Genomic DNA, 24,085 nt, shown 5'->3' on the forward strand with positions numbered 1-24,085 from the left:
GGCATTTTCTGTTAATAATCAAAGAGTGTAAAATATTATTACAATTCTTATAACTACAGTAGTGTCCCAAAAGTTAAGCATCACTAAGATATAAGAAAATGTTTAATTAATGAAATGTCAGAACTGCGTAGAACATGGTGAAAAATAATCAAAGCCTTATCTGGTGTACAATAGAGTAGAATGCATGAACTTAACAATTGTTTCTCAGTGCAAAGACAGACATGCAAAAAATAAGAAAATATATCATCACTTCCTTAACGAAAAAAAGAGGTTTGTATTGGGTAAAGTTGCCCCTAACAGCTACACAACCTTGCAAGGTGGTTCAAGAGCTCTACGTGCGGTTGCATTCCCCACGAAGAGCAGTGCGGAGCTCTGGAAATGTCTTTGGTGGTGGATCGCGGGCTAATTCGTCTCCTTAAGACACTACAGGATTTATGTCTGGGTGCCTCTGTGGCCAGTTCATGCTGTGGATTTCTTCACCTTCAAGAAAGGCATCCACTAGTTTGCTTCGATGCGATCTTATCATCCTTGAAGATGAATTCTGGGCCGACTGCGCCTCTTAAAAATTCGCACACATGTTGATGGAGTACCTCGTTTCTATGCCTCTGGGCAGTAAGAGTACCTCCAGCCAGGTCCGTACACAGGATTTTTTGTGTGTGTGTGTGTGTGTGTGTGTGTGAGTGTGCGTGCGTGTGTGTGTGAGAGAGAGAGAGAGAGAATGTTCCTGGGATAGGTGTTACATCTTATTGCTACGCCCCTCGTGGGTACGTACTTAAATGTTATTTACCACGGCTGCAGATATCTTAATCTCAGGGGGATAGGTTCTTTATTCGAGAATTCCAAATAAAAAAGCGTTTTATAGCCAAGAGGATATAGTAAAATGCGGATCTATATTATGATAACAATACAAAATACAGAGAAAAAAATATATAAATATATATATAATCGAAAAGGTATTCTTTTCTTGTATCTATTTCTTCTATAGGAAAACGGCTTCTTCTTCCTTGATTATCGAAAAGGCTTCTTCTTCTTTTATCATCAAAAAGCTTCTTCTTCTTTGATTATCGAAAAGGCATCTTCTTCTTTTATCATCAAAAAGGCTCCTTCTTCTTTTAAAAGGCTTCTTCTTTTATCAAAAATCTTCTTCTTCTTTTTTAAAGGCTTCTTCTTCTTTTATCATCAAAAAGCTTCTTCTTCTTTGATTATCAAAAAGGCATCTTCTTCTTTTATCATCAAAAGGCTTCTTCTTCTTTAAAAAGGCTTCTTCTTCTTTTTAACATCAAAAGGCTTCTTCTTCTTTAAAAAGGCTTCTTCTTCTTTTTAAAAGGCTTCTTCTTCTTTTATTATTTCTTCTATATACAAGAAGTCCAATTGCTTCGTCTAGCTTCCTTTTCTTTATGCCTTATATATGTTTTCTTTCCTTTCCCCGCTTCTTTGTGCTCGCTTCCCCCGCTTCTTTGGCATTATCCAGCAACCAAGCTATACTTATATAAAGGAGTAGTATCGACTAAACTGACACTAGCGCCACCTCCTGTGTAAGGATCGCTAATAACAAGCGCTGCCTGGCCCAGTGCGACTAAAAAGGAGCGCAACCGTAAAGTGCTTCGGGGCGTCTAATTTGACAACAGCGCCACCGGGGACAAACAACCAAAACACTGACGATGTTCTCCTCGTCAGAAAAATAAAAATAGATAATTTCTGAATTCGTTCGCTTACTTAATAACTTTCCTAAACGTTTCATATGCGGACATATTCTTAATTATTTTAATTTACTATATACAACATTATATTTATTTCTTTTATAGTATTTGAACTCTTCTTTTATATATTTCTCAATTTACTATAATATAGTACTGTTTCTTTTCCGCTCTAAGTTTTTTATAATTTCCTTTGCTCCTCTTTATATAGCGTGCTGCCATCTCTCGTCGATTCCGAGAAATCATTCCTCCTTGAAACTTTCATTGTCTCATCGAAATTGGCACGTGACATTATTTAATTCTTTGTGTCACTTCCAGACACAAAGACGGTCACACGGCGTGTAGCTTGATGCATTTTCTTTGCATTCAGTTTTCATAATAATTTGAATGCTACCGGTTCCGCAAATTAACACTTGTTTTCAAATTTATTTTTTCTTACACCAGCACCACTGAACAGCAATGATAATTCTATATTTAGACAATAATATATATTTGTCAATTAAATGTTGCGTATTAGCAATGATTTTTTAAAAAAGAACATGTCTAAATGTGAGTTAACAAAAAAAAAATATATTTTTGCAACACGACTGCAATTTTATAAGAAGTCGGGACAGGAATTAAAAAGAATGGACTGTCTTGATTAAATCGGGACGTCTGATAGCCTCGCATCAATGGTCATGAAATAAAACTCCCAGAGACTGCAGACTTCTGGACTTCTGGAGACTGCCTCTCTACACAACAAACACATTAATTTATGCAAGGACAAAATTGAAATGTTTACAAATTTGAAAAATCATCGATGTTATTTTCGTAGATATTTATAGGTTTACATTTATAAAATCAGAGTTCGAGGGGTGGGCATGGCCCCCATTGCCCCTTACCCTGGGTACGGGCCTGCCTCCAGCAGATACGTGCAGCTCCGTACGTCCATTGAGAATGATGTGTTTCCATACCAGTATTCCACCTTCACCAAACTGATCCCTTTTCACTATATTTCTTGGATTATATCGTAATCCAGATTAATGTGCGACGGGAATCATTTTGCCAACTGAAACTGGACTGATCTGTGACGAATCCGTAGTCATCACCGGTAGTCATATATTCCCTTCTAAAAACCCCACGGGATTATAAATGCCCCTGGATAGGCGTGATCTATTTGGATAAATACTTCTCCTCTCTCGAAACATTTTACATTTTGAAAATATTTTTATTTTTAGAGAACTAAGAGAGATTTTCAAATATAATGAAGAATGTAGTTTCCAGAACAACATTAATCAATCGAAAGAGAAGTGCATGCTGTTCATGTTAGAACATGACTTATGATCTCACCGGTACCAAACTGGCCCCTCTTCTTTCCCCCAGTGACTCCTAAATTAATTATGTTAGGCGGTGCCATCTGGTGTTGGAAAGTACATTTCATCAGGTATTTTTTTTTGTTTTTTACGAATGGTAACGTTGTTTGTTACGCTTAAAGATTTTTTAATTTTTTTAAGCGAAGTTGCGCAGAAAAATGAATGTCCCCTCAAAGACAGGTGTTTCATTATGTGGAAACCTTTCGAAACAGACGAGACTGCGTGCGAACGAACCACCTACTGTGCGACCTAGAACGGTGTGTGTAATTACGTTATTAACAGATGTGCACGGTTGGATACACTGCAATATAATTCTCGCCAGAACGTTGGCGAACGATTACTGCTGTCGGCACTCACTACGTAAATGACAGTATGGATATTTTCATCGTAGGAGGGTCACTATTTATATTTTGAGCCTAACAATGAAAAAACAGGAATTTGGCATTGAAAACTGATTTATTGTTTTTCGAAGTATTCTCCTTTATGGTCAATACACTTTTGCATTCCTTCGAACCATTTGTCAAAGCAGTTTTTCCAATCTTCTTGAGACACCTCCATAATAAGGTTTTTGAGCGCATCAACGGCGTCTTCCGCCGACGAAAATCGTTGTCCACGCAATTTATTCTTGACATTCGGGAACAAGAAGAAGTCATTGGGTGCCAAATCAGGACTGTACGGCGGATGACCAATCAATTCGATTTTTTGACTGTTCATAAAGTCGGTTGTTAGACGAGATGTGTGACAGTTGGCATTGTCTTGATGAAGAATGATCCGACGGCGTTTGTTTGTTTTCCGTATTTGACCGAAGACCTCTGGCAAACAAATTGTTGTGTTGTGTACCATTCAGAGTTGACCGTTCTACGTTCCTCTAAAGGCACAGTTGCCACATGACCAGTTTTCCCGAAAAAACAGGCGACCATTTGTTTCGATGTGCTTCGAGCGCGAACAACTTTTGTTGGATTGGGTTCATCTTGAAACACCCATACAGTCGACTGCTGTTTACGTTCCGGCTCATATGCATATATCCACGATTCGTCACCTGTTACAATCTTATATACGTCTTTTGAAGCACCACGATTGTATTTATTGAGCATTTGTTTGCACCAATTGACGCGAGCATCTTTTTGAGTTTTTGTCAAATTGTGTGGGATCCAACGAGAACATACCTTTCTCACAGCTAAATGATCATGTAATAATTTATATATGCTGGTGGAACTAATGCCCATGGTTGCCTCAATCTCACAGTATGTCATATGACGATCTTGCAGTATTAGGTTTTGCACAGCATCAATGTTTTCTTGAACAACAACTGATTTTGGACGACCTTCGCGAATCTCGTCGGTGAGCGAATGGCGGCCACGATTAAATTCGTTATACCAGCGTTTCACAGTGGCAAAGGATGGGGCTTCATCGCCAAATGTGGAAGTAAGTTGATCGATGCACTCTTGCCTTGAAAATCCACGTCGAAAATCGTACAAAATCATCGCACGAAAATGTTCACGAGTTAATTCCATTTTATTGTTGTCGCGCAATCTCCAAGGCAACATAAACAACACAAATGAAGCTATTGACAAAACATTTGAAGTACGTTATGGTCAATAATGCCAGACGATTCCGTGCAAACGTAAAATCGCGCCTAACTTCAATCAGTGTTGCCAAGGCTCAAAATATAAATAGTAACCCTCGTAATACTAATAAAAGCGTTCTACGCAAATACTCGTTGAAAACTAAACGTCCCTATAATTAAAGAAATAACCTTACATTTGACGCATATTGTATCTATCAATGACGGTTTTCAACCCTGTCCGAACCCAGGCGCTCATGCGCAGGAATCTCCCATGCTTGGGTAGATGCTTTCTGCCATGGAACAGTGGAGAGAGTCATTCATCCGAACAGGTTCCACTCAGGAGACGCAAGAGAACGATGTCTCCCAGTTGCTATTTATATTTAATGGATGATATTCAACTTGACGTCACCCCGCAGTGCACTCTGGGGAAAATTTTCGTCAAACAGATTCGCTTGTGTTAAGGAAATCGTATGAGAAACCTTATTATAGCGAGAAAATTTGCATTTCTCCACTTTACACGCTTTTCACGGTTTCTGCAGGTACACATTCCTCATATGATCACGATAATCATACTTGAATCACTTCAGTGAAGAAGTATGCTTAACCGGCATGTTTTCAACGCAGGATATGTTTGCTGGAAATATGGTGAAATGAATTGTGGGAGAAGTTGTTTGCTAAATACCATCCGTTGCAGACAGGATGAAATGTCTTTGTAGAGCATTTTTTCAAGGTAGGGAGTGCGTATGTCGATGTATGAGAGAGATAGTGTGTGTGTGTGTGTGTGTGTGTGTGTCAGAGAGAGAGAGAGAGAGAGGATGCAGCTCGTACACTCCCAACTCTCTTAATTGAAGAGGACAAAACCGGGCGTGGAACTGACAATTATGAACATGTAAGGTGACTGACAGGTGGATGACGCATTTTGTATCGCACCTTTCAACTCGGTCGTTACATGGAAAGGTTTTCGAGCCTCCTCTGAAACAAACATTTGTTCTTTCCGAGTACAACAGCAAGTTTTCCATTATCTGTTGTGGCAGTACAAACATCGATAAACGTTCTCTCTTTCAAAGCTAAGCGCTTCCAGAGATTCAGGACGACTATTAATAATTTAGAAGGAACATTAAGAGACTGCACCTTTTTTTAACTCGAAACATTTTGCCGCTACGGTAACACAGGAGCACGAATACATTCATGAGCAAAAATTCGTTCCACTTATTTTCTTATTTCTAATATACTTTCTCCAAGCAGGAGCAACGTTCGTACGTTAAAATAACAGTTCTCCGCGGCAGAAATGCACGGGAATGCCATGCAGAGCTACGAGAAGCTCTGGGTGTGCATGCCATGCCCTATCGAACAGTGGCGAGGTTGGTGGAGGCCTTCAAACGGGGCAGAGTGTCAACGGCCGATCTGCCTCATAATAAAACACTGTTGTCCAATATCCTGTGTTCTGACTCTTCTCTACGACAGTCTCCTGCATCCAGACTTTATCTGGTGGCTTCATTCGAAGGTATATTCCATACACTTTGAAACGCACATCTTAGATTTTTCGTGTTGTCCCCTGTTTGCGAGGAAAAACAATAGTTGCCATGACTTATGACTTAACCCTCGTACTTGTATAAGTACTACTGTTTCTTCCAGACCTAAATTTACTCTTATTATTCTGGAGCTCACTGATTCCCAGCCTATCACTCTTGCTCTATAATTTGCTTCTAAAATAACTGCTACTCCTTCCTCAGCCCTGTTCTTCTTACTTATTCCTGAGTAGACACGTTACAAGAATGGAGGAGAATCGCAAGCCTAGACAGGCGATGGAGGCCAGACCAGAAGGCAAGAGAGGGAGAGGACAAACAAGAGTTCAATCGGAAGAGTATGTGGAAAAGATATGAAAGAAGATAGAGGAAACAATGTCTGAAGTCCGATAACTACCCTTGGACCTAAAAGTGTACAGGACGCTTATTGGCGAAAGGGGATGGAATGAATAAGATGAGCAACAATAAATATGTGTACACTTGGCAAATCCCTGGGGCGGAATCTGGGACATTCGCCCCAGTCTTCGAGTCACCACGCCAGGCTAGTCTGAATGAAATGCAAGGACCAGTGTTACCAAATCTTGAATTAACTTTCCTAATGCTAAGCGGGAGCCCAAGTGGGCCCCAGATCTTAAGTTTTATCAAATTATTTTTAAAAACTGTTTGCTTAGAGCAGTGTTTCTCAATCACCATGGCCGTTAGAAATAGTTCTTAAATTTGTCATTTTAGTTTGCACAGCAAATTTTGGTAACAAATATTTGTCAACAAGCCTAATCGCGACCAATAGTAGGAATGTTGACGAGGCGAAATTGGTGGATGGACACATGGAGAAGACATACCGGTCCACACGCTACGTGTTGATGTACGTCTTGCTTGCGCAGTTCAAAACTGAACGTTAAAAGATGTTGCAGTTCTGGTGCGTCTACTCAGTTACGCGCAGTCCATCATGGAGGAAGTGCTACTGTGGTCCATTTTCGCAGTTTGTCTTGCAAAAAGAGGGCAAATTAAACGTCTTTAGAGCACGAGATGTTCAGGATGGTACAGGCATTGGCTACTGAAAATGCACCAATTTTCTCACGTGACGTTACTTCGTGAATTTCGTGGTGAGAAATATTGTGCTTACTTACTTATCACATATGTCCTCTTATAAATATGTGAATAAATAAACCTCCATTGTGAACGTATAATATTATATTAGCGCTACCTAAAATACTATTCCAATAGTTCACTAAGATTAGTTTTCCTAATTCCATAGAATACTTTACAATGTTCAAAAATCAAAAGTTAACATAAATACCCTTTCTTGATTCTCTTGTGAAAAATGTATTTATAATTCAGCTTGCTTAAAATATTTCCATTATAAATTTTCATTACTTCATGTCGCTCTTTTACTTCTTGGATTATTCGCGACGATGATAATGGATGGCGAAGTGATTAAATGATGATGGGACAAACACGGTGATATACACGCACGTGACTATGGTTCGAACCTGGGACATCTGGCTTTCTAGAGCATTACACTGACAGTATTTCCATGGATATTGGTAAGATAAGTTATTAAAGCACACTTCCTGCGGGGTTGAAAAAAGTACCACCTTGTTACACCTTGTTGTTTGGGTTATTTTACTTCGCTTTCCCGCTATTTTCGGCTAATTACAAAGATAGGGGATGGGTAATGTACCTAGGTATGATAGACACACAGACACCCATGCCGAGATCGGGATTCAAACCTGGGACCTCTGGCGTCACTGCGCGATGTGGGAACCACTGCGGCACAGACACTAATATAGACTAATCCGGGCTTGATCTATAATTCAAAGTGGAATTCGAACCACTTTTTAATGTTCCCCTATCCCGAGACTGAACTCGAGGCCCCTTCATTACATTGCGACAGAGTGTCACCGGTTCAATAGAATCAACATTCAATCTTATCGTTGCGATTAGCCTGGAAAGGCAGAAACTAATTCGTCCTCTCTCGTAGTTTCTTGATCAGTCAAAAATCCAAATAAATGAAAATACCGTAACATTGACTTATAAACAGTCCTCATAGAAATGATTTTCCTTACTACTGTACTGTTCGCTGAAGCGTCAACCTCTGTATTTATTGTAATAAGCTTTCATACGCCTGATTCTACTTGCCCTGTTCATTTTAGTTCTTTGAGTTTAGTTGCTACAAACACAGAAAGCTCTTGTAGAGTTCAATGAACTCCGCTAAAAACTCGCGTGAACACTGCGAAGATTTTTAATCGCTGTACAAAAACTAATTTATCAAGAAGAAAAGAGAGCAACCTTTTCGAATTTCATTAATAGTGTTCCAGCACTAGGGTCGAGGGGAAACTGAGCGACAGGTGCACAATAGACTGAGAGGAGCGTCCACACGCACAGAATTGTTTGCGCAGATGTTTGAGATTTGCGCAGACATCTATGCTCATGGGCTCAGTCTTTGGTTCACAATTTCCTCATGTGGGCAGTTCTAAAATTCCTGTCCACACGCTACGTCTTGCATGCACAGTTCGTGCATGCGCAAGCAAGACGTACGTTAAGACGTAGCCAGTGTTGCCACATGAAGGGAAATTTTCCTTTTGCAGGGATATTCGGACCGAAATTTTAGCCAAAAGGGAAAAATGAATTTCGATGAAAAATACCACGATTTCAGGGAAATTTTAAGACATTTGACTATATTATTACAGTTAATGTTAAGTTCCACTTTCATATTCACATTTTCATTTTTTCTGTTCTTTTTTCTGCTTCCGTGAATATAGCCTGTATCTATTTATATTTCGTTTAAGTACATCGCTTTTCTGCACCTTCGGATAATAGTAACGATGAAGATTAACGATTAAATGGATTCCTGACCAGGATCCAGAACTAGCACATCTGGTCAGGAAGCGATGAAAGTGTATGTATGTGAAAAATTTAACATTTTTTCACACTGATATGGACCAACGGAAATACTACTACTACTGCTTCCACCACCACTAATAATAATAATAATTACAGCTACTGCTACTACCACTAATAATACTTATTATTATTATTGTATGCTTTGCTTAGGTGAAGGGAAAAATTGGTCCAAAAAGGGAAATTTTGCCCCTTATAAAGGGAAATTGTGCCCTCATATTGTGGCAACACTGGACGTAGCGTGTGCACCGGCCAACACAAACTTCATAGTGGATTGTACCCTCTGCAATTCCGGACACCAGAGCCTAGTTAGTTTGCAACACTGATTTCCAGGGTGTGCAACGTGAAAGTGAGGTTGCCGTTTGAGAGTTTCCTGTAAAGCCCACTCCTTATGTCACTCATAGGTTTCATATTAATTTTTAAAATAAAATCTTGAAACTTTATTTTTTTAATAATAATAATAATAATAAATTTTCTTTATTAAGCTGGCGAGGTTCAGCCAAGAGCTGCTCTGCCACCTAACCCTTGTCAATATGATTATACATAGCCTATAAGATGACGTAAACTGCGTATGGAGCAGTAAGCCAAATGTAAAATAATACACAGATACAAGAAAAAGGAAAAAATACACAGAAATTAATTGCATACAAAAAAAGTGTAACTACAATAATAATACAATACTGTGTAGTGAGTGACTTGATACCTTCAATATGTGCACTGACTCTGCTATTGTTCCATTAACAGCAGATCTTTTACTATACCTTTGAAGTTAAATGGGTTGTTTATACTTGCGATGTTCGCAGGCAATGCATTCCATGCTTTGGGAACCGAAAAGGAGAAAGATGATTTGTAGACCGTGCTAGAATGAGGATAAATCGAAATTGTTCCGCTTGCGGGTAACACACTTATGGATTTCCCTACGGGAATGCATTTTTCCGAACAGGTACCGCGGTTTACCTTCTGTCGGCATGCGGCGGATAAAACAGAGATAGTGCAACTCCCTTCTGTTTGCCATGGTAAGAACCTGATTATTATTTAAGAATGGAAGAATGTGATCCGATCATTTTGCTTGAAAAATATATCGGAATCACGCATTTTGCACCATTTGTATTTTTTTTACTGAGCTTTTGCCAAAGTTGAGGGCCGTAAACATTATCACAATAGTCGATCAATGGGTAGATTAATGCTTGGATGAGTCTTAGCTTGCATTCCGCAGGGAGGAAGTCACGGAAACGATTCAGATTCCTAAGTGTTCCATAAGCTTTCCTACATTGCGTCTTTACATGTTCTGTCCAATCAAAAATTTCGTCAAATATCAGACCACGTTTTTTTAGCAGTGTTATTCCTGACAATGGGCAAATTGTTTATTTTGAGCTCTTGAAAGAGTTTTAGCGAATTAGGAACGAAACATTAATCTTGGTAAGTACTTTTACTTGTTTAGGATAATTATAGGTCATTAGGTTTATAGTGAAATCTAGTGACAGGAATGTAAAGTTCACCTGAATTTACCAGTGAAATAAAGCAAGAAACTATACACAGAATGCATCAAAACGTAACTCTGATTCTTGGCAAAGGCCACGAAAATATACTTAATGCTTCGATCGATGCGTTTCTAGCGCAATGTGCGATCACGATATTCATTTCAAGTATTTACCTCCCTTCCTTCATACACGTATGATTTCGAAGATTTTTATTGTTAAATGAGGCGAAGGTAATACTCGAACGATTCATTCAGTTTCGTTTCCTAAACCCCTGTGGAAAAGACTAAACACAGCACTTAAATTTTATTTTTTAGTAAACATTTTGCATTAATTACATAATTAAATCGACAGTTAATAAATAACTTCATTATATTGCTTGTAAGAATATTGAAAAAAATATTTATTGTTTATTTGTAACGAATGGTTACATATCCTTCAAATACAATATTCTTATTTTTTCATAACCTAATCATGTTTCAGAATTTGTTATGGAAAAGATATGTCGAAATTGGCAATAATTAATTGCATGTATTCTCAAAAAGTGAAAATGTAGATACATTTTGATAGATTTCTTCAAAAGTTTAAAATAGAAATGTGAATGCGCTCCTGTAATAAACATAATGAATAATGTAATGTAATGTGGTTGTTAATAGGTGCACATTGATATGCACAATGAACTGTTTGAAAGGAAATATTACGACGCCAGGGGTCCCGGGTTCGAATCCCGGCCTGGGCATGGATGTTTGTGAGTCAATTTCAGCATATCATCACTCATCACAAAGTTAGCCAAAAAGTGGAACAAAAAGCGAAGTAATATAAAGTAAATCAATCAATCAAAAGGAAATAATAATTAATTAATTATAAACTGCGACCCTTTTACAAATATAATCATTTACATCAAGCAATAGTTATTACGATTATTATTAACGGTGTATAATAAAAAGTTTACTCTCCTTAGCCTCCTGAAATTTGAAACCCTTCCATTATTCCTCTATACATACGGCCATGGTTGTACGTATAGTCTTGGAACACCCTGCACAATGACCTTAACGAAACTGTCGCGTAGAAGTATTTCTGCGGTGCTGTTTAACTTACATCTTTTTTAGCCATATCTACGAGCCTTTCTCTTCTTCCGACAGGCTTAGATAAGCTGTTCGCCACCGGGGAAGAGGTGGTCGTGTTACGCAAGGACCTGGAAGAAATGAAGCCTTTGCTGGAGGTTGCAGCCGCCGAGACAGAGAAGACGCTGAAGATCATCGCTGCAGATACGGTGAGTACACGGAATTTTGTAGATAGGATTAATATTTCTTCCCTAGGATTTCATCAGCGGTTCTTGGCACTGAAAAGTTATGGCTGCGAAGCATGCCATCATCTTGGAGGGAGGGGGTTGCCGTGAAAGAACTGTTCTCGGCACGCAGAAGAGAAGCGGCAAGACTGTGTTACTACAGATAAACGTATTATTGAACTCGGGTAGCGAACCAGCTTTGCTATGAATTACTGTTCGCGTGAAGTTCTTCCAGTCACAGCTGAGAGGCGCCACTCGCACGTTTGCTTGCACCTGTAGCCCAAATGGTTTAAAGTCCACGCATTTACTTCGTTAACGTCGAAGAACTAAAGAAAGCCACCGCCACAAACGTGGGTGGGGATAAACAGCGGGAGAGTTGTTTTCGTCCAATCACACTCAACCTTCAGCCAATGGGCGCAGCTGACATTCTGCTCGTCTACTCCACGTGAAGTCTGTCACATGACTGCGGATACGCTGTTGCCGTACTTTGCAACTTCAATGTGGAGACCGTTGGAAGGTGGTTGTGCGCGGAGAGACAAGGTAGCGTAGAGTAGATGTGTGGCAACACTTTGCATTGAATGTGATTGTTTCAGCTTGTGGGCGCGCTCCGTGGACTTCCAAGCCAGCCGGTCGTTAACGTAGCTAGCTCGTCGACTATACAAGAACTGACGTTGTCAAATTCCAACCGCAGAGATTTGTGTTTCAACCCACTGGCATAGCGTGAAGTCGCCATAGCCAGTGCCCCGGATGTATGGGATGTTTCTCTCATGTATTACATTTTAGGACCGTACGAAAGAGCAATGGTTATCGGGAAACAAAATATTAATTATATGCGACTTACCATTTTCCGGGTATTTTCAAGCCTGATTGACAATTTATATTTAGTCAGTAAATCCAACATACAGTACATAAAGCCCCAATCCCACAACTCAATTACTCACCCATTTACTGGTGAGTAAAGGAAGCATCAGAGCCAAAACATTCTCCATTCTCCATTACCACTCTTCGAAGAGTTACTGTTACAATGATATGCTAGAGCGTGTATTGGCAGAAGTGGATTACCGCCTTGATATTCTGAGAGCAACTAGAGGGGCGCACATTGAGGTGTATGACATATAAACGTGGAGAGTTGTAGCTCATTTTGCAATCAACAGCATTGTTCTATTGCATGTAGTTTCCGAGCTATGTTTTTTGTAATGGTACCGGGACTTTATGAACACCCTGTATATTACACGAGAGTCATTGCTTACACCATGGTAACAATTATTTCTCTTTAAAATGCACAAACTCTGCATATCAAGTCTGTGTGAGCTGTGTAAATCGTGTGCTATGCCAACAACTATTGTTGCATGGTTACAGGAGCCAACTGCGGGTGTATCAAAATAGTACATAATATTGAAATCATGCTATAATTTTCAATTATAATATATAATATACTAGTTGATTACCCGGCGTTGCCCGGGTATTTATTTATCCCAATCTTGTATTAAACAGGAAAATAAAGAATTCTAACTAATGTAAACTATAATGTAACTAATTTTAAATGTGATCGTGAATGTCACCAATTAGCTTAGCGACTCCAAAAACTATGGATTCGACACTAATCTACGTCATTTGTGGCATTTTATTTCTCACCCCCCTGCCGATAGGTTATGAACTTAAAGTTGAATCGCATTGGGAATGTCATGAAAATCTTGGATTCCATTCGCAACATAGCCTGAATATTAGACAACCTGAGAAACACTATCGTTGTGCGGATTGCATAGCGTCAGGGATGTCCGTTTGTGCGGAATTTAATATCGGTGGTTCTCGATTATTTTTACATGTCACCCCTTCCCACTCCACCCCTAAGGTTGCCACGGGGGGCTTACCCCCACAGTATTTTTTTCCAGCTTGCAAGTGATACGCGTACCAAGTTTGGTTAAAATCGCTCCAGGTTTTCCAGAGTTATGCCGGAACAAACAAATATACACACCCACACACACATACATTTTTATATATATAAAGACAGATACAATATGGCCACTTGTTACATTTTAAGTCATACTTGGTTAATTTCAGTTCCTACCATCATGAAGCACAGCTCGATTACTAAAATCTTGCGCGAACGCACATGTAACATCCACCGCAATGCACTCTTTAAATGCTTGAAGCTCATCTTCCACCTTGTAATATGAATATGCTTATGAATACTAAAAATGTTTATTTGGTGCAAAGTTTCCACGAAATCAAATTTGAGATCTTGTTCTCCGAAAACACCGAACTGTCCTTTTTGTTGTACCGAATTTCAATTCGAAAATGAGTCCAATTTCGAACAGTAATTTGATTTTGTTCATTTACAATGAGCAAGTGTGTCCAGCCATTGGTTTTCTCTTCTTTGTCGGAGAGGACAATGCAAAGTACCTGTGTGGCAAACTTTTCTGTTAAAAGAGAACGTACTGGGCACAATGGATTCTTTTTGTGCAAATGCACGGCTGGTTTTTCATCAACTTCGTTTAGGTCCGAAAGTTGGGTAACGAACCAACCATCTCTGCTGCGTCCAGCGGCACGTCTGAACGCAGAAACTGAAGCGAGTCCGCAGTGTTACCAAACCCCATGAGCATAAAAGAGCTAAGTTGCACCTTAAATTGGGCTAAATATAACTAGATTTTTTAAGACGCGATAAACTGCCTCCTAGGGTAATTTTAGATATCCAAGTGTTTTTGGTGGGGTGCTATTACCATTAACTATAAGTTTATGCCATACGCTTATTTTGATTTAGTTCCTCAAGTTTAAAACATGTAAAAGGTAAAAGGCAATGCAGAGGGCCCTTCATATCACTTGCTGTCTACGGTGGAGGCACATTGCACAGTGGTTCGGATCCCACTTTAAACTGTAGGTCCAGTCCCAATTAGTCTGTCTGTGCATAAAGTGGTTTGATATTGAATGTCATAATCTAATAGTAATAAGAAATCAGGCTAGACTTAGGTGGTTAAATAACTCTGATGATACAAATCTAAGCAATTATAATAGAATAAAGCGAGAAGTTAACCGCAGATTTGGAAGTAAAAAAAGAGATTACTTGAAAAGCAAAATTAACGAAATTGAAACAAGCAGCAAAAATAAAAATATCAGAGATTTATATAAAGGTGTAAATGAATTTAGAAATGGGTGGCAACCTAAAGTAAACTTGATAAAAGATAAAGATGGTGATTTTCTAGCTGACCCAAGCGATATTCTAAATAGATGGAAGAACTACTTTAATGACCTTTTAAATGTTCATGTAGGAGATAAATCAGAAGTAAATGAAGTACACACAGCAGAACCTTTAGTTCCAGAACCTAACTTGACTGAAGTTAAAGATGCTATTAAAAGGCTAAAGAATAACAAAGCACCTGGCATTGATTTAATACCAGCTGAGTTAATTAAATATGGTGGAACATTAATATGTCAAATTCATAAATTAACTTGTTTAATATGGAATAAAGAAGAAATCCCTCAACAGTGGAAAGAATCCATAATTGTTCCTGTGTTTAAAAAAGGTGATAAAATGAACTGCAATAATTACCGTGGAATTTCTCTACTCTCAACATCATATAAAATATTATCTAACATTCTTTTAACAAGACTCGGATATATATTATATAGAATATAATCCAAATGTCCATCAGCTATTCATTGATTTCAAAGTAGCATATCATTCGGTCAAAAGAGATAAATTATATAATATATTAGTAGAGTTTGGAATACCTAAGAAGCTTGTTAGTATGATAAAAGTATGCACCAGTGAAACAGAAAGTAAAATTCGTGTGGGTATTAATGTGTCTGACAAATTTACAATTCATGATGGGTTAAAACAAGGAAATGCATTTTCTCCATTGCTCTTTAATTTTGCCTTAGAATATGCTGTTAGGAAGGTAAAAGAAACTAAAGAAGGACTAAAATTAAATGGTGTGACTCAGTTGTTAGCATATGCAGATGATGTAGACTTACTAGGGGATGATGTAAATACAATTAAGAATAATGCTAAAATATTTTTCAAAACTGCTAAAGAGATAGGTTTGGAAGTTAACAAAGAGAAAACTAAATATATGCTTACATGCTGAAACCAAGTGTTAGGTAATAATCAAAATCTAATTATTGATAACAACTCGTTTGAACCAGTTTTCAAATTCAAATACTTAGGAGTAATATTAACAAATGAAAATTATATTAAAGAGGAAATAAAAAGTAGGCTTAATTCAGGAAATGCATGTTACTTCTCTCTTCATAAACTTTTGTCTTCTCGTTTAATATCTAAGAAACTAAAAGTTAAAATATACAAAACAGTAATTTTGCCTGTAGTATTATATGGGTGTGAAACTTGGTCCCTTACATTGAAAGAGGAACATAAATTGAGAGTATTTGATAATAAGATCCTTAGGAAAATCTTTGGACCTAAAAGGGATGAGGAGACAGGTGAGTGGAGAAGGTTACATAATTTAGAACTAAATAATTTGTATTCATGTCCAGATATTATTAGAATAATTAAATCAAGAAGACTTAGGTGGGCAGGCCATGTGGCACGAATGGGAGACGAAAGAGGAGTTCACAGGATTCTTGTTGGGAAACCTGATGGTAAGAGACCTGTAGGAAGGCCAAGACGAAGATGGAGGGACAACGTTGAGATGGACCTAAAGGAAATCGGTAGGGATGGAAAAGAGTATATAGATCTTGCTCAATATAGGAACAGATGGAAGGCCTGTGTTGCTGCAGCCATGAACCTTCGGGTTTAAGAAGGCTAGAGAGTTAGTTAGTTAGTTAGTACATAAAGTGGACTTAAAACAACAGTAATTCAAACTTTCTTTCTACTCCATGTCAGGCTGACAACAGAGGCTCTTTGTCAGAGCACACCTGCGATCAACAATGAGTTGGGCAAGCCACCCGTCGGAAACATGTGATCCTCTGTTCGCAGCTCTGACGAACGGTGTTAAATATGATGGAGAAAATAATGTGGATACGAATTTATTGACACCAAAATACTGAAAGTGCTAGATTTGGAGCTAAATAGCTTCTTGGAGCATTTCGAAATTTAAGAATGTGCAAAATGGGAAGATCTGGCTCCAAAAGAGCTATGTTGGCAACACTGCGAGTCTGCTGTCTTTGGTTTGCAAACCCATTCTCTGCGACGAGAGAGTTTGCTTTGCATCCGATCGCTCGCTTGTCTTCCGAAGAGGTGTATTCGTCTGGTATTTCTCCAGCGGAAAACTCTTTGCACTGGACAAGACGACCCGGCATACACGGCCTTGAGTGAAATCACGTGTTCCGTTCGCTTTGACATTCGAATCATTCCGACCCTGCTTTCTGTCTATGCTCCTCTTCCAAATTCAACTTCGGTCCTTGGTCTGGGTAAACTCGTTTCCTCCGTGTGGAACGTGTGGGATTTTGCAAGCAGCTTCTCTAATTGCATCCCAGTCGCAGATGGACTGATCTGTGAAGGTCACTAGCGGCAAGAAAGGCCTCACAAACCCCTTAGCTCGTGGAGGAGTAGGATTTGAAACGGGTTGGTTTGCACAACAATCATTAAGGAATCTTTTATCTAAGCATTCGTAATTTTGTATGTACTCTTCTCGCCTCCCTTAAACATCCTCGGTTTACTCCACGGGAGGGAAAACCATAACCGTAGATATTTGGATGTAGTACGTACCGACAAAGGAAAGCCAATTCGGAGTTGCCAAACTTGTCCCCGCTTTCCCCTTTTCGTCCCAAGGTATACACAAGAGGCCTGTAAACTGACATTTCATATGTAGTTTAGTATACAAAGTGGCTCAATAAGTCACTTAACACCCCCAGTACAAGGCCACTGCAGCGCGCAACATAAAAATGGTGATGACCAATGGTTATCAGGCCAAGGAGGAACCACATTGACGCCAACCACACGGTCGGCGGCCATCTTGATGTCCGCCATCTTGAATTCAACTTCAGAATTTTAAATGGGAAGGGGGTCGTGCAACATATCAAAATGGGCTAGAATTTCACGAGAAATGCAATGGTGAAGTTTTTTTCGACGTATCTTTAACCAGTCAAAAATTATGACTGAATTATTGTACCAATTTGCTCCTTTTCGAGGTGTTAGAAAAATGCCTTAAAATTTGTTTAGCGCTTCGGTAATGCATCGAGATCAAAGTGACGTCTATGGAGAGATGTTCTCATGCCATTGCACATTATTTTTATCGGATACATCCATGAAGAGCTGTGCATTATGAATGGTTGTCGCGAACAATTTACAGTGTGACGCTTCCATTGAATTAAAAGTCCTTCACAGTGACAAGGCTAATGTTTATGTTCATAAGGAAGTTCATAAACAGAATATTCGATGATTTTTATCTGATAACCCATTTCGACAGATCAAAGCTGAATGGTTAGTGTTGGTAAGTTAATGGTGTGGCGTGCTGTGTGGAACACGATTGGTTAGTCAATTTTCCATCAACGGAACCTTTAATGCTTAGGGCTACTTGGATTTGTTAAATAAACAGTTTTTTTTCATCCTTGCTTATAGAAGAAGGTACTTTTTACAGAGTTTTTTCCATAGGGAAGAACACCAGAACACTTATGGGAACGTTATGAACCAGTTTTTGTCCAAAGTTAGTTATCAGATGACAAGGGTCACATATTATGTTTATGAACTTCCTTATGAACATAAACATTAGCCTTGTCACTGTGAAGGACTTTTAATTCAATGGAAGCGTCACACTGTAAATTGTTCGCGACAACCATTCATAATGCACAGCTCTTCATGGATGTATCCGATAAAAATAATGTGCAATGGAATGCGAACGTCTTTCCATAGACGTCACTTTGATCTCGATGCATTACCGAAGCGCTAAACAAATTTTAAGGCATTTTTCTAACACCTCGAAAAGGAGCAAATTGGTACAAGAATTCAGTCATAACTTTTTACTGGTTAAAGATACGTCGAAAAAAACTTCACCATTGCATTTCTCGTGAAATTCTAGCCCATTTTGATATGTCGCACGACCCCCTTCCCATTTAAAATTCTGAAGTTGAATTCAAGATGGCGGCCGACCGTGTGGTTGGCGTTAATGTGGTTCCCCCTTGGCCAGATAACGATTGGTCATCGCCAATTTCAAATTCCATGCCGCAGTGGCCTTGTACTGGAGGTGTTAAGTGACTTATTGAGCCACCCTGTAGAGTAATTTTTGACGATATTCTGAGGCTTAAAGAGGATATTACCCAATGAATCCCTCTTTAGAATTCTACTGAAGTTACTTCCTGTATCTGTAGGGTGGTGGTCAGCGCAACGCGCATCGTAGGCAGATATTCGAGCTGCGAACTTTTGATCCTCATCGTCACGATTAGCTCAAGAGGCAAGAATGAAACTAAACCAAATAATAGTACGAAAGTATTTTTTGCCTGGATGAGGATGGGTGATCAAATTAAACAGATGAATAGACAATGTGAAATATCTTGGTGTAAGGTGTAAATTCTATATTACTGATTGTTCTTGTACAGTGTCTCTCAAAAGTTTTAGGACAACGACATTTTAAACTAGGCAACCCAAATTACGTAAGGCGCTGGTGGGTTGCGTGTAGAGTTAGGCTCCATTTCAGGGTTGCCATATGCACAATATATATTTATAAAATACGCGAAACTAATAAAACCCAGTATTATTGTATAAAACTCGAAAAAAATATCAGTATTACATTTGTCGCAATTTTCTGAAAGAAAGAAAATCGATTTTCTAGTAATTCGTCGCTGACGAGTCTACACAAAGAAAAAGAGGAGAGAGGAATCGAAAAGGGACAACAAATGACAGGAGAAAAGAGAGAGCGAAACGGGAAGAGGAAAAGTAAAGGAGGGAAGAAAAGAGATGTGGATAGGATAAGTAATGAGGAGAAAGCAAAAAGATGCGAAGGGGGATGAGGAAAATGGAGCAAAGAGGAGATGAGACGAGAGGAGAAGAGAAAGTTTGAGAGGAGAGGAGGAGACGAGAAGAGGGGAGTTGAGAGTAAAAGAGAGAACATGATAAGAACGAAAAGAAGAGGAGAAGAGTGCAGTGGAGTCGGAAAGCTAAGACAGGAAAGGAGATAAGAGAAGTGGAGAAGAATGGGATGGAGACAAGAGGCGAGAACAGGAGGGAAGGCGATATGACATATAAGCAGAGGAGAAGAAGGGGAGAGAAGAAGGAGGAGAGAAGAGAAAGGAGACGAGAGGAGAGATGAGGTATTTGTCGAAATATCGTCTCAGCCTCAAGAATTGATGCATTGATCAAATATCGATATGAAACCATCAATAATATTTTAAAATTAATTGGAGAATGTATTAGATCGGTGCGAAATGTCTTTTAGCTGAGTTCAGAGCGAGATAAAATCTGCCACGTAAGATGTTTGATTCTACCTGCGATTATACCACTAAAAACATGAATGTAATTTTCATATTTAAAGATTTATCTCCACTTCTCCATTTGTTGAAATGGAGGATTTGTTACTTAACATTTCTCCTCCCACCCCCCCAACGTTAATTCCAAACAGAATCATTCCGTTTCACACTGCTTGGACAATGAACACAATGGAATGATCTAAAACTTACGAAAATTTTCTGCCACCGGAGGGGTTTGAACCTACTACCATCAGCTTGACAATCTACAACGGTAACCACTACCCTACAAACTTTCGTTCTTGAGAATAGCTAGGAGGAGCTGACCAGTGTGAAGCAACTCTCCTCCTACATGTAATTTGCAAAGAATTCTTGTTTGTAACAAAAAAAAAAACAACCGAAGGTAGTACGAATCGGCGCAAACATGGAGAATTGCACTTGATGAAAACTTTTCATTCGATATTTGCGAAGGTATCCTTGCATTGAACTGGACTGGCTAAAGTGGTAAAATTAGTATGTCCTAAATTACCACAAATATAAATAGTTATTTCATTAATATGTGTCAATGTCTTTGAAGCAGTACACAATTATCGTTAGAGTATCATCATTCACGTTTATACGTAAAAATATCCCTTTGAACACGTCTATTCATTAATTTTTGTTTAACTTTTTTTAGCAAATTTCAGATGCAGAACAATGTAGTCACTCTACACTGCTATTACAAATAAGGTTACAATGCTCTTGTCTAATAAGATGAGAATTAAAAAAGAAAACAATACGTCGTAAGGAGACTCGAACCTGGGACTGCTAAGTGCTCAGTCGAGAACAACATTTTTTATATATTCAGTCACTCTAATATTGTAAATGTCGTTGGATATTCATGTAGTTGAGCTTTTACTTTAATTTTGAATTGCTTTTCTTGTATTAGCAGCTATCTTAGAGAAAAATCTACATTGCAGGACGCATTAAGTACGTTTTATGCACAGTAAGGCTAATCGGCTCTCGACATACAGTTTAATGTGGCCACATTGTGCCTCCACAGGTATCGAATCCGGGACTCCTTGATCACAAGGCGGCGACATTACAGCTACCCCATCGCGGAAGCTTCGAAGTATTTGAATTTTTATAAAAAATGTAAGCTATATTTCAACCTGCAAATCCTCAAACTACCTGCACAGCATGTGTAGAAGTGGTTGCTTTTCTCGTTTTTCGTGAAATTAAAAATCAACTGGCATACGTATGTTTATGATTAATTGGGATGATAATTATAAAGAATGATAAATGGCCAAACATAAATTAGAACCTACTTAACATACTGGTTTATGGAAAAACTGTTCTGAGAATGAGAAATGAAATGAGCACTTTATAACTATTATGTAGAATATCTTTGTATTGCGTTTCCTTACGCAACAGCAAATACATTTCATAATACTGTTCTGAACACTACACTTTCGTCAGTACGCAAGGCATTTCGTCTGTTGCAGACAACATCGTCCTGCAATATAGAAGCCTCTAGATATTTTCCCTTAATAATGCCTAATCACATTTTCACAACTACCAATATTCTAGTTTTTCATCATCACTTCGAATTTTTTTTCTCTAAGATACCTGCTAATACAAGAAAAGTAATTCAAAATTAAAGTAAAAGTTCAACTACATGAATATCCAACGACATTTACAATATTGGAGTGACTGAATATTTAAAAAAAAATGTTCGAGCTGAATGTAAAGGCGTGGTGTAGTGCTCAGAGTTCTCGACTGGGCATCTAGCGGTCCCAGGTTCGAGTCTCCTTACGACGTATTGTTTTCTTTTTTAATTCTCATCTTATTAGACAAGAGCATTGTAACCTTATTTGTAATAGCAGTGTAGAGTGACTACATTGTTCTGCATCTGAAATTTGCTAAAAAAAGTTAAACAAAAATTAATGAATAGACGTGTTCAAAGGGATATTTTTACGTATAAACGTGAATGATGATACTCTAACGATAATTGTGTACTGCTTCAAAGACATTGACACATATTAATGAAATAACTATTTATATTTGTGGTAATTTAGGACATACTAATTTTACCACTTTAGCCAGTCCAGTTCAATGCAAGGATACCTTCGCAAATATCGAATGAAAAGTTTTCATCAAGTGCAATTCTCCATGTTTGCGCCGATTCGTACTACCTTCGGTTGTTTTTTTTTTGTTACAAACAAGAATTCTTTGCAAATTACATGTAGGAGGAGAGTTGCTTCACACTGGTCAGCTCCTCCTAGCTATTCTCAAGAACGAAAGTTTGTAGGGTAGTGGTTACCGTTGTAGATTGTCAAGCTGATGGTAGTAGGTTCAAACCCCTCCGGTGGCAGAAAATTTTCGTAAGTTTTAGATCATTCCATTGTGTTCATTGTCCAAGCAGTGTGAAACGGAATGATTCTGTTTGGAATTAACGTTGGGGGGGTGGGAGGAGAAATGTTAAGTAACAAATCCTCCATTTCAACAAATGGAGAAGTGGAGATAAATCTTTAAATATGAAAATTACATTCATGTTTTTAGTGGTATAATCGCAGGTAGAATCAAACATCTTACGTGGCAGATTTTATCTCGCTCTGAACTCAGCTAAAAGACATTTCGCACCGATCTAATACATTCTCCAATTAATTTTAAAATATTATTGATGGTTTCATATCGATATTTGATCAATGCATCAATTCTTGAGGCTGAGACGATATTTCGACAAATACCTCATCTCTCCTCTCGTCTCCTTTCTCTTCTCTCCTCCTTCTTCTCTCCCCTTCTTCTCCTCTGCTTATATGTCATATCGCCTTCCCTCCTGTTCTCGCCTCTTGTCTCCATCCCATTCTTCTCCACTTCTCTTATCTCCTTTCCTGTCTTAGCTTTCCGACTCCACTGCACTCTTCTCCTCTTCTTTTCGTTCTTATCATGTTCTCTCTTTTACTCTCAACTCCCCTCTTCTCGTCTCCTCCTCTCCTCTCAAACTTTCTCTTCTCCTCTCGTCTCATCTCCTCTTTGCTCCATTTTCCTCATCCCCCTTCGCATCTTTTTGCTTTCTCCTCATTACTTATCCTATCCACATCTCTTTTCTTCCCTCCTTTACTTTTCCTCTTCCCGTTTCGCTCTCTCTTTTCTCCTGTCATTTGTTGTCCCTTTTCGATTCCTCTCTCCTCTTTTCCTTTGTGTAGACTCGTCAGCGACGAATTACTAGAAAATCGATTTTCTTTCTTTCAGAAAATTGCGACAAATGTAATACTGATATTTTTTTCGAGTTTTATACAATAATACTGGGTTTTATTAGTTTCGCGTATTTTATAAATATATATTGTGCATATGGCAACCCTGAAATGGAGCCTAACTCTACACGCAACCCACCAGCGCCTTACGTAATTTGGGTTGCCTAGTTTAAAATGTCGTTGTCCTAAAACTTTTGAGAGACACTGTACAGGCTGAGGCAAAAGTCCAGCACCACTCTTTTCATATGTAAATGGCTGGACGGAGGACGATGAAACTTCAGATATTGGTAGTGGTGGTGGGGGCGCACCAGATGGTACTAGTATGTATCATGGCGGCCATCTAGGAATTACCTCCTGATTTTTAAATTGGAAGGGGGTCATGTGGCACATCATTTAAGGCGTGCGTTTTCTCAGAAATAAAAATATTCAATTATTTTTCTCCTAACTTTATTTGGTGAGGATATTTTGACAGTTGAAGTTCACATTTGGCATAATGTTAGGAGTTGTTATTTATTCGTACACTCAACGCCAAAAGATATGGTAAACGAATTGTCCACCACGATATTAATTCAGTCCGTTTTCCACAATGCCATGATCGTGAATTAAAATAAAAACGTCAATAGGCAGAGGAGAACGTCTACTTTGCATCAACAGAATTCAATTACTTAAAACAACACAGGATGTG

General features: G+C 38.6%; 1 protein-coding gene across 1 annotated transcript in view; it reads left to right on the plus strand.

Moving 5' to 3' along the window:
* Positions 1-24,085, plus strand: part of LOC145994472 (dynein axonemal heavy chain 1-like) — a 1,132,367-nt gene that overhangs the window by 855,965 nt on the left and 252,317 nt on the right. The window contains exon 46 of the mRNA XM_083130607.1: positions 11,664-11,794. Within this exon, the coding sequence (XP_082986733.1) occupies positions 11,664-11,794 (131 nt within the window). The remainder of the gene's footprint in view (positions 1-11,663; positions 11,795-24,085) is intronic.

This window comes from Lepisma saccharinum, chromosome 10 (genome assembly GCF_977018435.1).
Source record: "Lepisma saccharinum chromosome 10, izLepSacc3.1, whole genome shotgun sequence".
In the NCBI taxonomy this organism is placed as follows: domain Eukaryota; kingdom Metazoa; phylum Arthropoda; class Insecta; order Zygentoma; family Lepismatidae; genus Lepisma; species Lepisma saccharinum.